The 14824-nt window shown below is 44.1% G+C and overlaps 2 protein-coding genes and 1 non-coding gene across 5 annotated transcripts in view; 2 read left to right on the top strand and 1 right to left on the bottom strand.

Annotated features, from left to right (window-relative positions):
• Positions 1–5307: 5307 nt before the first annotated feature.
• Positions 5308–13092, bottom strand: pex2 (peroxisomal biogenesis factor 2). Of its 3 annotated transcripts, XM_049565879.1 has the most exons (3): positions 13041–13080; positions 9748–9906; positions 5308–6804 (listed from the first exon to the last, which is right to left on the bottom strand). In XM_049565879.1, the coding sequence occupies exons 1-3, from the start codon at positions 13042–13044 to the stop codon at positions 5822–5824; spliced, it is 1146 nt and encodes a 381-aa protein (XP_049421836.1). In that variant the 5' UTR covers positions 13045–13080; the 3' UTR covers positions 5308–5821. The 3 variants fall into 3 exon arrangements, with proteins under 3 accessions (XP_049421836.1, XP_049421837.1, XP_049421838.1); XM_049565880.1 differs by lacking the exon at positions 9748–9906 and having other exon boundaries at positions 13041–13092; XM_049565881.1 differs by lacking the exon at positions 9748–9906 and having other exon boundaries at positions 5308–6801; positions 13041–13082.
• Positions 13093–13521: 429 nt separating this feature from the next.
• The window catches only part of LOC125882294 (trichohyalin-like), a 118227-nt gene continuing 116924 nt past the window's right edge, over positions 13522–14824 (top strand). Inside the window, exon 1 of the mRNA XM_049566083.1 lies at positions 13522–13752. Coding sequence (XP_049422040.1) covers positions 13522–13752 — 231 coding nt within the window. The remainder of the gene's footprint in view (positions 13753–14824) is intronic.
• On the top strand, positions 13799–13880 carry trnal-uag (transfer RNA leucine (anticodon UAG)). The gene has a single exon. It is a non-coding gene; the product is annotated as a tRNA-Leu (tRNA).

Below are 14824 nucleotides of genomic sequence, written 5' to 3'. Positions count from 1 at the left end.
TGGATGGAAAAATCCTCTCAGTCTGGTTTATGAATTGAGTGAGAGTGGGTGAAAATGCATCTAAAATCATATCTTAACCTCAACCAAAAATTAGGGGAACACATTATATGAAGACATGGCGCTACACTGGAGAAAATTTAACTACACCACATACAGAAAGTGTACAGCATCAGATTTTTAGAGGCAGAACTTTTGTCTGTTTAAAAACTCCACAGTGGAGGTTTAGACCTCATGTAGTACAACAGAACAACATCATAATCAAAGTTTTTTCTTCAGGGTACAGCTCCATGTTCACTCAAGAGTATATCAGCACAGACAATGCGCAGCTCCACTCGCAACTGTGTGTTTGTGTGTTTAGAGGCTGCAGCTCAGTTTGCACTGCACTCTGCGTCGAGATGAGAAGGTTAATGCGCATGTTTGTGTGTGTTTGTTATTCTTTCTTGTGCATGTGTGTCTCCGCGCATCTGTTGGACTGAGCAGGTTAATGCCGGTTGACACATGCGGTTCACTGATCTCCTGGAGGAGTCGAGACTCACAGCAAAACCTTCACACACAGGTATCCATGGCAACCAAAAAAATTATATTTCTTCCTTCGCCAGCAAGCCGGAGATTCCAAGATGCTGAAATGTACAAATACATTGTCATTACCCGGCAGCCTCATACTTAACAGGGTTAGGCTTTTTCTGCCTGCTGTTTTCATTGTTCGGTGTGTTGCCTACACGTGTAATTTAGAAATTCCTCTTGTTACCTTTCCCCGACTGAAACTCTATATTATCTTTACATGCAAGGTTGATGCTGCTCTCTGTGCCCACGTGAGGCTGCTTTATTGAAAATTCCTTCCATCCGCAGACATTATTGTGTTTCTGTTTTACATTCCTACATATTTTTGTGCTCAGCTTGGTTCTGCGATGGGAAATATTAGATTTTGTCAATGAAATGAAGCAATGGCGGCAAGATTGGCGAGACGTTATCAAATATTCATGTCACTTTACATGTGCTCCTGCTTGTTTTTGGTTGCTTGTGAGGATTGAGGGCCTTGTAGTAGCATTGATTGACAGATGATGGGGAATAAAGCTCTGTTCGACTCCACTATCTTCCTCTGTTGTTGCTGACAACTTCTGGTTGATTGCACAATGATCAGAGGCTTTTTCTCCCCTCCAACAACAGTACATATTTATGGAAATGAGATTATAGCCTGGGCTTCAACAATATAAAACTAAATATCCATACACAATACTGTTAGCACAAAAAGAGCTAAAGAAAAAGAGATTTTTTCATGACATATATCAATGTGTGCGTTATAAAACTGCAGACAAGTACATGATATGATATTCATCTTAAAATACATTCAATAGCCTCAATTATTACACTGAACAGACTGTAAAATGGTTCAACTTCAAAAAGTTTATAAGCTTGTACACCGCACATCAAACATCTTTCTCTAACAATCCTCTTAAAAAGTGCATAAGACTATATTGTACCAAAAGGTGTACTTGCACCGGAGCCAAGCACATGCCTCCTTTTTTCATCTCTTTGAGGGGAAATAGGAATAAGCACATTGTGTCCTGCACCACATTCCTGAACAAGCAGAGGTTCAATCACATTTGCAGAAGTTATCGAAACTTTCAAAGAGCTCAGCTGGCGCCTTAAGCCACAGGAAATTCACTGGGACATCTGGAGGGATGTGTGCAGATTATTGCTCATTTAGTCTGTTCTAGACATCAGTAGGAAGAGGACTGAGATGGCTAAACACACGCACAGACTGGAGGATGCACACACACACACACACACACACACACACACACACACACACACACACACACACACACACACACACAAACAGGCTTGGCTTTGGCAGATCTAACCCCAGGCTCACCACAACACACCTGTGTATAATCCCCCATGATGCCCTCTGGTCGTTTGTCCAATCCCCTCGCTACTCCTGTCCTCGCTCATCCAATCAGAGGACAGGTCAGGTAAAGTTTGCTTCCATCTCTTTAGCCCCGTGTTAGCGTAAGAGGATGTGAAATATAAAATTCACCGCTGGTGTCTGTTTGGTGTTTTCATTTGATGCAGTCTTGGATTCCTCACATGTCCAGTCGTCGTGCAACAAAGAGACGGGAAAATAATCTGCAAAGACGCATGTCAGGTTGTAGAATATCTTAAAAGTGGATTGACTATACAGTACAGTATGAACAGCAGCATATAAAGATCCACCATTTTAAAAATGGTTTCTGAAGGTGGATAGATAAATAGATAGCAATATAACAAGAAATACAATATATTCTTTATATGAATCTCTCCTCCACGTCTGTGTCTGTCTGCATGCACGCTATTAGGGATATCTTTGTTTCTGATGTGGAGGAGGAGGATGCAGCCCACATCGAAACTTTTTTAAGTTATACAGTAGCGTGACCTTTATCGACGTGCATCATAAGATACAGGACTTGTTACTGTATTTTCTTGATCTCTGCGTTTGCTCTTCCAAACTACGCATATTGAGGTGAACATATAGATCTCATATAGATCCCAAATTATCCTGGGTCTTGAGAACAAAGAAGGAAAGGCCAAATTCTGTATACTCCCCAACCCGAGCTGCTCCATCTTCTCTCAAGGTGCGAAATGCAACCAGACAAAACCTCAACACCACGATAAAAGCTGAGGAAATTACTTCCTTATTTTAGGAGTGATTGATTGTCCCCCTGACCTGTTAGACTGAAGGGGTGGTTAAGAAGAGGAGGCAGACGAAGATAATTGGGCCCGGTGGTATCCAAAGCCCGGCAGGTGTTGAAAGAACTCTCATAACACAGGTACCTGCAGCGGCTGCAGCCCTGAACTCCAGCACACCTAGGATTTCACTACCTTGGAGGAATTTTGGTGTTTTATGTTTGGCATGTCTTTTATTGAATAGATGAAATATGAGGGATGCTTGTAAAACCTATTGACACGTTGGACATGCCACAAGAAAAAAAGTACATATACAGGTGTCAAAACTCCTCTGACGTGTCAGCAAATAAATGGTGCGTTTTTTTGTTTCATCTTTTCTTGGCACGAAAATAATGTCATTCACTCTTTGAAAGTGATGTCAGTTGTTAGAAATATCTCCCCCATTTACCAGAGAGGTGTAATTCCCTTACCTGTTGAAAAGGAGGTAAAAGCTTACACTCATGAGCAAAAGGATCAGAGATGGAATTTTGTTGAAGTGAAAAAGCACAGGTGTTTTTACTCTTTAATTTCATTAGCAATGCATAGGGCTTTCGGAGTCCTTCTAGCCATTTCAAATGAAGAGGTAAAAGCCGGGCATAAGCTTAAATGATAACATTCTTTCTCAGAGAAAAATATGCATGTACGAATCAAAGCTATTGTACTATCCTTATTATTATCTGCAAGCCAAGGGCTCTGTTCCAATTAAAGAATACCACAGATGGACCATTCACCGAGCAAGCACACACAAACGAACCTACAATAGGTACAGTAAAGTACCCAGTATTACTGAGCCAAGAGAAGAGCTTTTTACTTTAAAAACTATTTAATCAGGAAAATCAACGCCTCACATCAAAGAAATGGAGATGAGGGACAGGCGGATAAAGAGGCTCATCAAAGAAGGAGATCTAGTTAGGGATTCAACGCCCTAATTCCCTTTCTCTTAAAACCTTCGTCAGAGGGGGCACAGGGCCAATTTGCTCCCTAAATGGCTGCGTGTGAATGGGCAGATTGCTTTGCATAGCCGCTGGGAATCTGGGCTTCTTCCTCTTTTTCTTCTCCACACGGAGCCTGTGAATTAGAAAAGATCCAAAGACAGATAGGCTTAACGGAGCCCTAGCTACCTTCCTTAAGTCCAGAGCCCTGTTCCAACTTCCAACTAATTCAATCCATGGCCTAACTCAATTAATAGACTTTAATGCACTGTTTCTTCTTTATCTGTTCTCTTTCCAGGGGGATTGGGGACTTCACTTGGAGTTGTCGAGTAATATCTGCAAAAAGGTTTGGATTGTAAGTCTGCCTGAATGTTAAAACAATGACACGTCCCGGCGGCATTGCGGTATATGCATCCTTAATCTCGAACATCTCTTTAATCTCGCCTTCTGGGACTCGCTGTACATTAATGTAATGTAGTGCATAAAATATTGACAAACAGTCTTCCAGGTCTCTGGCTGTGTATGCATTGCTATAGGATTCATTAGTCAAAATGTCCTTGATGTGAGAGGACCTTCCAGTATCCACACGGTAAGACCTACGCTCTTTACATAATGTCAAACCAATCATCGTCTCGGATTGCAACCTCCGCCTCAAGGTGTACGTTTTCTTTTAATCAAACGAGGGGCTATTTCAATACTTCTGTGTGTTTAAACTGTACAATTCATTAATTTTGGCCTTGCATTACCACCAAGGACATATACCCTCGCACATATGCTCTTTCGAAGATCACATCGGTCAGTAGCATCAATTATTTAAGATCAGCCCTGCCAGTACACCTTCCCAGTATTCTTCGGGGCATTCATGCACCTCATGAGGACAAATATACCACGCTTTCCTCTCTGCTCAACAGAAACACTAACCTCATCTGAGTGCAAATGTGTGTACGTCTGTCTGAGCCAGTAGATCTGAGACCAGCTCTCCGCAATAGGCTTTCTATCACGCCTGCAGTTCCGATTGATCGTCTCGGCAATCAGCAATTAAGCCCTAGTGATCAGAGCGGGAGAGGGGAGGAAGGGGGAGGGAAGAAGAGGTGGGAGGTAGCCCCCCACTCCAACCCCACCCCGCTCTTCTCTTGTCAGCCCAGGAAAGGCTTCACTCAGCTGGGGTGCGTTTGGCCCCGGGCTGGGCTCACTGGTGGAGGTTAACTCCAGCATAAATAAGCATCTTTGGACTCATTACAGGGATTAGAGAGTAATTCGCCTGCGAGGAAGGAGACGACTGCCAGGGTTTTGGTACAGTTTACTACAGTCTTATAGGGGCGAGGGCCCTGGAGATTACAGAGGGAGAGAGATGGAAAGGCAGCAAAAGAGAGAAAGGCCAAGGGAAAAGAGAGGCTGGCTGTCAAGTGTGTGTGTGCATGTGTGTGTGTGTGTGAGAGTCAATCCAAGCCCCCGGCTGCCCCCTTGATCTTGAGCATGTTGGGGTGCTGTGAAAACGGATAATGGGAGTTAGAACGACCGGGCCTGTCTAGAGAGAAGTGTGCTGATTGTTATAACTTTCCCTCATCTCTCTCTCCTCCACTTAACTAAATAAACACCCAAGAGGTAGCACTCTATCAATTTTAATGATGTTGAAATACAATTTAGGCACAAAATACACAACAAATGCTAATTTGGCCATGATGAGAGGCATCAGAAATTCCTCCCATTATTTATTCAGCTGACTTTCTGCATTTTTCATCAGAACAAATATTCCCATTTCAACAAACACACACACACACACACACATACACACACGCATACACGTGCTAACACACAGCCAATTTGGAGCATAAATCAACACGTTCACTCATCAAATATATGCTCTGTGTGGTTCTCTGTAGTCTGTCCAGTGCACCAAAGACAAATAGTTCTGTCCAAAGTCCAGCCGGAGAAACGGAGAAGGGGCAGAGGATTGTCAATATATGCACACATATATTAAACATAGCAGGTCTATGTGTGTTCAGAAAAGACACAGACATCATGAAGACTGGAGTCAAGTCATAGACTAACTCATGACTTAACGGGGACTATTAAACCATTGTCTTTTTTTAGGGTTAGGGTTAGGGCTATAAAGATATAACCACCATTATAATTTCAATAAATCCCTGCAATTACAAAATAAACGGAGCTTCTTCTCATCGTCACCTGCCAATCATCTCAACCTCCATCTTGACCGGCTCCGGCTGCCCTGCCTCTGCGCCACATTTGGGGCAGGTGAGGTAAGGGTCTGCGATGCTGTGGCTCTTGATGCAGTAGTAGCAGAAAACATGTTGGCAGCCTGCCGTGTGAGGCATGGTCGGCCACTCTCCGCACAGTCCGCACTCTTTCCACACCCCTTGCCCTTCCGTCGCTCCCTCCCCGTCGGCGCTTCCACCCCCTAAAACAACTGAAAGCACCATCGCCTTCAGTTTCCTTGTATTGATCAGCGGTAGCAGAAAGATGAGGAACTCGGCAAAGCCGTGCCACAGCAGCTCGCGGTTCATGTACTGGTAGGTTATGTCCCGGACCACGTCGGGCTTGCTGAAAGCTGCCCGAGCTCCGACAATCCTTTCAGCCAGGACAGGATGGCGACCTTTCCTTAGGAACACCAGGAAGTTAAAGAGGCTTGCCAGCTGCGTGATACTAGACACAAGAGTCAGGCACTTGCGGAGACCCTGTTGGAGTAAACCGCCATCTCTTTCAGAGACAGGCCCCCCTGATCCCAAGCACAGCAGCAGGCTGTGGGAGCGCTCCTGAAGCCAGCGTGGACCTGCAGTGAGCAGGGCCAGACCCAGCTTCTGCTTGCGAGACAGAGGTCTGTACCGAGGAGACGAGGACAGGACGTTGTGGTAGCGCAGGCTCAGTAAAGACTGGCCCACTGTGGCACTGCTGGAATAAAGTGTAAACCTCCACAGGAGCAAATGGAGCAGAGCCCTCAGTTCAGGCTCCAGCGGGGTGAGTAGGCCGGGGCGGAAGTTCTGGAAGCACTGGGAGAACTGGGTCCATACCAGCTGCTCTAGGGCGGTGTCTAGCTCGAGGGCATCCAGCTGGCTGATGCGCAATACCGGGGTCTGCGGGTCAGCTTCGGTTTTGGGGCCAGAACTTCCAGCTGTCCTTCTTTGGTTGTCCTCACTTTCAAGACCTGCTGGAGACAAGTAAACAACAAGGATGGACATTGAAAATATTTTTCAGGATTTTCACAAGTGGATTTCAATGTTGGAGTTTATACATCATGTACAAATACAAGGAGATCGAGACCTATTTACAGCCTGGATCGGATTTTCATTTTAGTTTGGGCCATGATACTTTATTCACCAACTTTACTGTTGACAAAATAAACTTCAGAAGTGATCAGACAGGTTTTAAACAAATGAAAGATCTCCAATGACGGCCAAAACTAACATAAACAAGATCTAGTACATATACGTCTCATAACTTGACATGATCAAATATCTTATTAACGCACAGGCAACACCATACTTGATCTATTAAAGTCACAAACATGACCAACTATTTAAAGGACAACTGGGTTTTTGGGAGGAATGAGGCCCCGGAGGTGAGGCCCATCCTGTTAGGAAGGTTATTTTCTCTTTATACATAGGAACGGAAATCACTTTTCACATGTAAAACCCGTCCTTAATGCAACCTTTGAGCTGCGCATTGCGGAGGAGCAGGGGGTCTTAGACTGCTCTCTCCAGTGTATAAACACAACACAATCCAACACACATACACACACATAGACACACACACACAAACACAGGAGGCGAAGCCCAGGGGCTCTTGGTGCCTGCTCCCTCTGGAGATAGGGGTGTGTGTACAAATCACATCACTAGGGATTAGGCTAACGGCACAGTCTCTGGTACACCGTAAACATCTGCCAAATGTGGAACAATTTCCCCCCCCCTAGAGTCGACTCCATATGGGATCCCACCATTGTGACGTCTGGGCTATTTTGCGCTGCATACGTTTTCCAAACTGCTTGCAGTCCCCCCCCCCCCAGTTTTATCTGCCCTTTCCTCAAATGAAACGCTTAAGAAGTGGGAGACTAACTAACGCACGGAGAGACAGAGCAAGGGGCCCACAGAGAGAGAGAGAGAGAGAGAGAGAGACAGAGAGGCCTTTTTCTGACAGTGGCTTTTGTGTCTCGCTGAACAGGATTTGTCACGAGGCTTTAAAAGAGATTTCAGCCGGGTAAATATGGCAGTTTTGACAGAGAGAGAGAGAGATGATGGTCACTTTAGACGTTTCTCGAGGAGGTAAAAAAAAACATTCTAATATGCGGTGGCAATGCTTGGGTTTATTGTGGCGCACAGGACCATCTGTGTATTCATGATGTTTCAATAGAGCCAGGATACACCGTCCAACTAAGTTAGAATTAGCAAATGAATGAAAAAAGAGTGAATTCCCGCTGAAGTAAGCAGGTGTGACAAATTCATTGAGCTGCATTTGAAATGCTGCCATGTTTAGTGACTAGAACCTCGCCTGTGACGGAAGTAGAGTTTGGGTTTAAAAAAAAAAAAAATAGAGGTAGTCTGAATGTGTATGGTAACCAATAAACAGGCTCCATTTGTTTAGCTTAATCTGAAAGTTTTTCCTTGATGGGAGAAAATGTGCAGATTATGTGCCTGTGTGTGTGTGTGTGTGTCTGTGTCAAGGGTAGCCTTGATCTATGCAGAGCTCTAATACAGAGCTAAATTAATCTATCAGTCCATGGTTACACAGACACGCACACACACAGCCAGGTGGTGGAAATCCCCGTCACAGCAGCAGCCCTCTCGGGAGAGCAAAACCCGGCCGGGTCCAATATTCTTTTCAAAGCCTTTTATCGAGCAGTTTACAAGTTATGAATGAATATGTTTTATTTGGGGAAACACGGTATTGACAGCCACCTATCAATAGTAATGTGACTATTGTCAAGGGTCTGTCAATATTAATGTAATTATGATGTAGAGGGATCAGAGGGATGCCGGAGTCGGGGGCCAAGTAACATCTCCTGCCCACTGCCATATCAATAGCTGGGATTGCTATTGACAGCTTCCCTTCAGACTTGCAGCACTTGCCAAATATATAACAAGCAGACACTTCAGTCAATGCCGGGCTGCCTATAAAAATTAAGCATTTGAATTTACAGGGCTTTTACCGTGGACAGCTGGAAATCCATGTTCCTTATGTAATAGTCAAAAGTCACAGTCAATGCCAGTGTTTACAGAGCACTGGCAAGGTGTGTGTGTTCGAGGACAGACACCACAGCATTTGCACACAAGAAGTATACACAGATACAAGCAGCCAGGCGGACTGTTTCTCTGATGAATTCGCTCAAACACACACACACCTGGTGTGATATATTGACTTGATAATTCTCTTGTGGGTCAGCCAACCAGCCGACACGGAGACACAAATGCCCTCTCTTGGAGAGTGTGCAGCTGACAACCAGCAGAGTCAGAACGCAGGTTAGAGGAGATCGCTGAAAATCAACAGAAAATTCAGGGCCTGGGTTCTGGGGTCTGGCATTTCTACCAGAGCTGTATAAAATACTTTAAAAACATCTTCCTGGGAATATTAAAGGGTATTTTGATTCAGGTCAGATGAGAGGTTTTTTTTCTCCTCCCCTTGTTCCCTTAGCCTGTGCATCTTGTTCAGACAAAGATAGCACACTGACTCAAGGCTGACTGCCATAGCTTACAGACAACAACAACAACAACAACAACAACAACAACAATATCCAATCTAACAGGGAACACACTGCAACATCGCTTCAAGGCAAAAGGGGCCATGACCAGCGTGAGGAAGGAGAGACGAGGCAACAAAAGCGTACAGAGCATCAGACTGAAGCCTCGCAGCTGCACCAGGTCCTCTGAAAACTAGACAACGGGCTGTAATGACAGCTACCCAACAGAAAGATGGATAGACAAAGAGACAGACAAAAAAAAAAAAAAAAAAGACAGACACGTCAGACAACACGTCATGAAACCCCCAGCTGGGAGCTCTGAGCTACTGTCTACTGATACAGTGAAGGAAGGAAAAAAACTGGGGGCAAAGATAGCTAAGGAGAAAAATGAGGGAGGGGAAAAAACAGATAAGCACAAACCTCTCCCTAGGAGCTGACCTTGAGACTGGCGGTCACAATAAAGGAGGAGGGAACATTCCTGAAGCATATGCGGCTCAGCCACACTGAGGTGCGGGCATCCAGGGAATAGCCTATAGACAGAGGAAGGCTGCACTTTCTTCTTGACCTTGGCTTTGGTGTCTAGGGAGAGGATGAGGATGTTTAGGGCAGGGGGGGGACTAAAGACTGGGGGATGCTGGGAAGGTGGGGTATCTCTAGGGGATTGCGTTTTGCTTTTTCTGCAGTGGACAAGTGCTGTGAAGCTGCTCACGAGGCTATCATTCCTTGCTGTTTGGAAACTGTACATCCAAAAGTCTCGATTTAGCTCCTGGCGTGGCGCAGGGCTCAAATTCCTGAGCACTTAGCTATGGTTGTTACCATAATATATTTGCTGAAATAATGCATAAACGTTCACTTGGCTTACTATGATGCTTGTAGCGAGAAATAGGCTATGCATTGGCAAAGCATGGATTACAACTTTACATTTTCTTCTCTCGCTCATGTAAATTAATTTGTGTAAAAGCTCTGGTGAATAAAACCTATTTCTCTGAGCACTCCAGTCTCGTTTTTTCCCCCCCTCTCTCCCACTCCCTCACTTTATTGCCCTTCTTTCGCCAGGAACGAGTGCGGGCCTATTAGCCATGGCCTTCTAATGTCCTCACTATGAAAACGGATGAGAATGTCAGATTTAGAACTTTTAAGAGAGTGATGTCATACAGCAGACCGCAGGCATTACAGGGGGACGCGAAGATTACCCAGGCGGTAACCAGACTAATTGTTATGAGTCTGTTTCATGAAATATGAATGTGTGCAAATGCACAGAGGGGTCTTCAGGCTGTGTGTATGTGTGTGCGTCACACACTAATGCTTTATCAAGGCTCTCCTCTTTCTGTAATCACCCAAGACTCCTCCGAGCCATAGGGTGAGGGCCAAGCTAATGCCTGAACACAAAAAAAAAAAATACACATCAGTTAGAGCAGCACATCTGACACACACAAAAAAATGTGCTCTGCTTAATCTGGTTTGCTCAGAAGGTGAATTATTTAAGAGAATTAATTGATTTCAGGAGTAGGAAGGTTGAGTATGCTGGGGCTGTATGAGTAATAAGTACAGGGGTTTGCAAAAAAACAACTTAAAAAGTAATGAAACATTTAGAGGGCAGAGAGGCACAATGAACGTGGAAGGGAAAAAGCGGAACAGCTAATAAATGAGAGAACTGAAGTCTTTCTTAGGAGTCACTGAGAGAGCGCTCGGGCCTCACCTCATGCAAATAACATGTTGTACTGAGGAATATTTGATTAGCACCGTTTTTTTTAGCCTCTGCTTCATGCATGAAAATATTTTGGTTGCTTTTTTAGTATGTGTAACAATTAAAATGTGGAAAATTCTAAACTGAGGTGAAGCTAATGTAAAATCTATGAGAGTGTGAAGGCCACTGCGGGATGAGAGGGTTAAGAAAACGAAAAATATCCCTTAAAATATCCCTTAATATGTATCTATGCATCAGTTTGGGGAATTAGGATTGCTGCCGCTTCAAACTGTACCCTTAACGACATGTCAGCATGTTATACTTTCATCTCAATTTGGAAGAGAAACCTGAACATGACTTGACTTTAACACAATTGCTTTAGCATACTGAATGTTATGAGGACATTTTAAATGGCCTCTCTGTAACAGCTGTAAAAGGAATTGGCTGACAAACTGTGTGCCAGTTCTTATCCATCTTTGTAAAGCTGGTAAACATGGATTATAGAGTAGCACTGGAAGGACAGAAATAAAAAAATGGACAAAAATCACTGTGAAAATTATGTTGTCTCACAGATAAATTAGATCGTTGTGCAGCTTCTGAATTTACATTAAAATGCTTTGACACTGTTGCTCAGTGTATAATAAATATAACAATTAGGGATGCACCGATCTGATATCTGGATCGAATATCCGATATCATCAAAATAGATGGATTGGGTATCGAAAATGCAGCCTATACCTGAGGCGATCCTTTCCCTTTAAATCTACTGCGACACGAGCTACGTCATATGTCATGGAGCAAAGGAGAGAAGCTGCTGTGTGGAGGTATTTCACTTAGGAAAGAACTGTGTAGTCACCAATGCCTGATGCCTCTAGTCTTTTCTGTTCCACATGTAAAGGTATTTAACTTTTTAGGTCAACCATGGTATCGGATCGGTATCGGCTGTCGGCTGTTGCTCAAAGCCACAGCATCGGGATCAGTATCGAAACTGAAAAAGCTGGATCGGTGCATCTCTAATAACAATTAGTGGTACAATATGCAGCAATGTATGTGGAATATATTTTTGCTTCTGTTTCAAGAGAAACTATAAAGCTAATCCAAGTGCACAGATAACCCCGCTGCCTTTATCACTTGCCTTCATCTGGAAACTGTATAAACTGACCTTATGACCCCAGAGTGAGCTCACAGCCCAATTTAACTTCAGTGACTCCCTTAAAAAACACACTCATTACACTAAGTGTTTAGCTCCAGAGGCACGCGCCTGCACCTCAATCTCATGCAATCAGCCGCTCCACGCTCGCCTCATAATGACATTGTCTCTTAATTTTTTAAGCCCGTGCCCATCAGTCTTTAACAACAACAAAACCCAAATCTGCTCCATTTTGATAATAAGGCAAAAGCATTATGTGATAATCACAGTGGGGATTAGGTTTTGGCAGAGTGTGCGGGAGCAGTGCAGTCAAAGCCAGTGGAAAAGAGAGATATAACCAAGAGACAGATAAGAGTAGAGCAGTGATGATTGGGATGAGAGAAATGAAGTGAGTAGTCTCTTGAAAATCAATAAGATCAACTTTGCCTTGAATCTCAATGTGGAAGGTTTTGATCTCTGGCACTGATTATTTAGGGGAATAATGGAATTATGTGCGGAGCAGTATAACATACTCTTGAGGGAACACACACCCACAAGGTTACCATCCAAAGTTGCAGTTGGTAAATACACCTGAAGATGACTTGTGATGAATACTAATTCACAGTAACGATAGTCGGTCGTTTGAAGCGTATGCAGCACACACATCGACTGGCATTAACAATCGATTTGATTTTAAATGCATACATGCAGTTAAGGGGGACAAATATCGCTTTACACACACAACACTGACAGCAACACGGAGGTGATATTAGTCCACGAGTCCGTTTAAAAGAAGCAGACGTGACGCATTTGAGCTCTCTGTGAGAAAACCAGAGTATGGGAGAAAATACTGCACACTTGAATGTTCGCTAAACAACATAACGAAGACATATTTACCCATTTCTTTACAGGGGAAAAGACAGTCCTCCCCGATAAGACGAAAACAATCTGTATTTCCGCATTGTGCACTAACCCCCGCCCCTTCAGGAAAAGTCACCAATGGTGTACCGTAACGTCACGATTAAGCAGGCGATTTGCACAAAGGAGCCAATCAGATCGCACAGCGCCAAGGCAGCGGCAAACTGTAGGGGGAAGCGGCGGTCTGTCTGGATGTAACTCATTCAAAGTCCTCCGTTGTAGTAACGGCACATAGCGACCAAGTTGCTGGTGAAGCCACGGTAATTCACACAAAGTAACACAGATAATGTCTCGCACGCACTCAAAATGCCATGTAATGTATTTCCGTGTCGCTCTACAGTTGTCAGGTAATATAAACTTTCAGGCAAACGTTCAACCAGAGTGACAAACCGTGATTATGAGTGTTAGCTAACGTTAGTCCGGGTACTTTATTCGAGCCGTGCTGAAAACTGGCACAAGCATGAGCCACAAGACAACACCACCAGAGTCAGGTGAAAGCTCAAAGCTGTCGGGACAGGGAAGTGATACTTTGACCTCTGCCTCAGGAGAGGAGCTGAGAGGTGACGTCCAGGGTCCAGAGACTGAGACAGACAACATTAAACAGCTGCTAAACGAGTTCAGAGGACTTTATGAGGAGAGGTTGAGATGTCTGGAGCTGGACTCTACAGCAACAGGAGAGGAATCATTGCAGGTGAGTAGCCTTTGGAGCTGATGTTGTCTGAGTGAAGTATGTGTGCGGTAGCGTGGCCGAGCGGTCTAAGGCGCTGGATTTAGGCTCCAGTCTCTCTGGAGGCGTGGGTTCGAATCCCACCGCTGCCATTATGACCATTTAACACTACAATTAGTTGTACTGCTATCTGTTGTCTGACAAATAGCAATTATGTATATGTGAAGAATACTGGGACTTCCCCTGGAGGCATGTCTAACTCATAGTACCTTTGGTAAAAGCCTTTGTGATGGTTCATCAAGCTGTCGGCGTAAGCATGGAGCCCACACTGTGACTCTCTGAAGAAACAATATCATGTTTTTGGAAAAATGAAAAAGCAATTCCAGAGAGAAGCAGACAGAGGGGTCTACAGTCTGCGTTTGAAGGATATATCCAGGATGTCAAACTGACAGCAGCAACAGGTTAAAAAGATAAAGATAGTTAGAAGCTAAAGCCGAACTATAGGCTACAGATCACAGTGTAAAAGTGAACCACCACATCACTGCTGATCGCCACACAAGACAATGAATATAAAGGGAAACTTTGCTGATACTGAACCAGCTGTGTGGCATCACAGTGTGTGCAGATGAACATTGTCAAACAACAATGTTCATCTGCACACAATGTGATGACACACAGCTGGTTGAATATCAGCAAAGTTTCCCTGCTTCCCTTCACTGGTTCCTGTACAGCAGGGTCGGTCTTTGTTTCACTGTTATAATCATTAAAAAGCAAAAACAGCATGTGTATACATTCAGTAGGCTATATCTTCAGTCGCTAGCTAGCTAACCCTACACTTTTCAGGGTGTGAGTTTGGTTTTGGAACAGGGAAGAAACTTATGTCTTTTTCCAACCTCTCCAGGTAACGAGTATCGTTAATACAAGACATGCCCTAGGCACAACATTTAGCTCCAAATCCACAAAACCAGCCTGAAAATGAAGGAAATCTGAATCGACTGCATTTAAGTCAGCTGTATTGTTGTCGGATGCTGGTTTGAGCCAGCCTGATGCTACGTTATGATTGGCCAGTCTGCGTCCAGGGGCGGGACTGAGTAAA

The sequence above is a fragment of the Epinephelus fuscoguttatus genome, linkage group LG21 (assembly GCF_011397635.1).
Source record: "Epinephelus fuscoguttatus linkage group LG21, E.fuscoguttatus.final_Chr_v1".
Classification (NCBI taxonomy): domain Eukaryota; kingdom Metazoa; phylum Chordata; class Actinopteri; order Perciformes; family Serranidae; genus Epinephelus; species Epinephelus fuscoguttatus.
The sequence above is the reverse complement of the archived record's forward strand: the minus strand, read 5'-3'. Positions and strand labels throughout refer to the sequence as shown.

What these genes read in the sequence shown, in the direction of transcription:
- pex2 (XM_049565879.1), bottom strand. An exon ending in AGGTCAGCTCCTAGGGAGAG is followed by an intron (nt 6,805 to 9,747) that starts GTTTGTGCTTAT and finishes ACTTGTCTCCAG; the next exon opens with CAGGTCTTGAAAGTGAGGAC.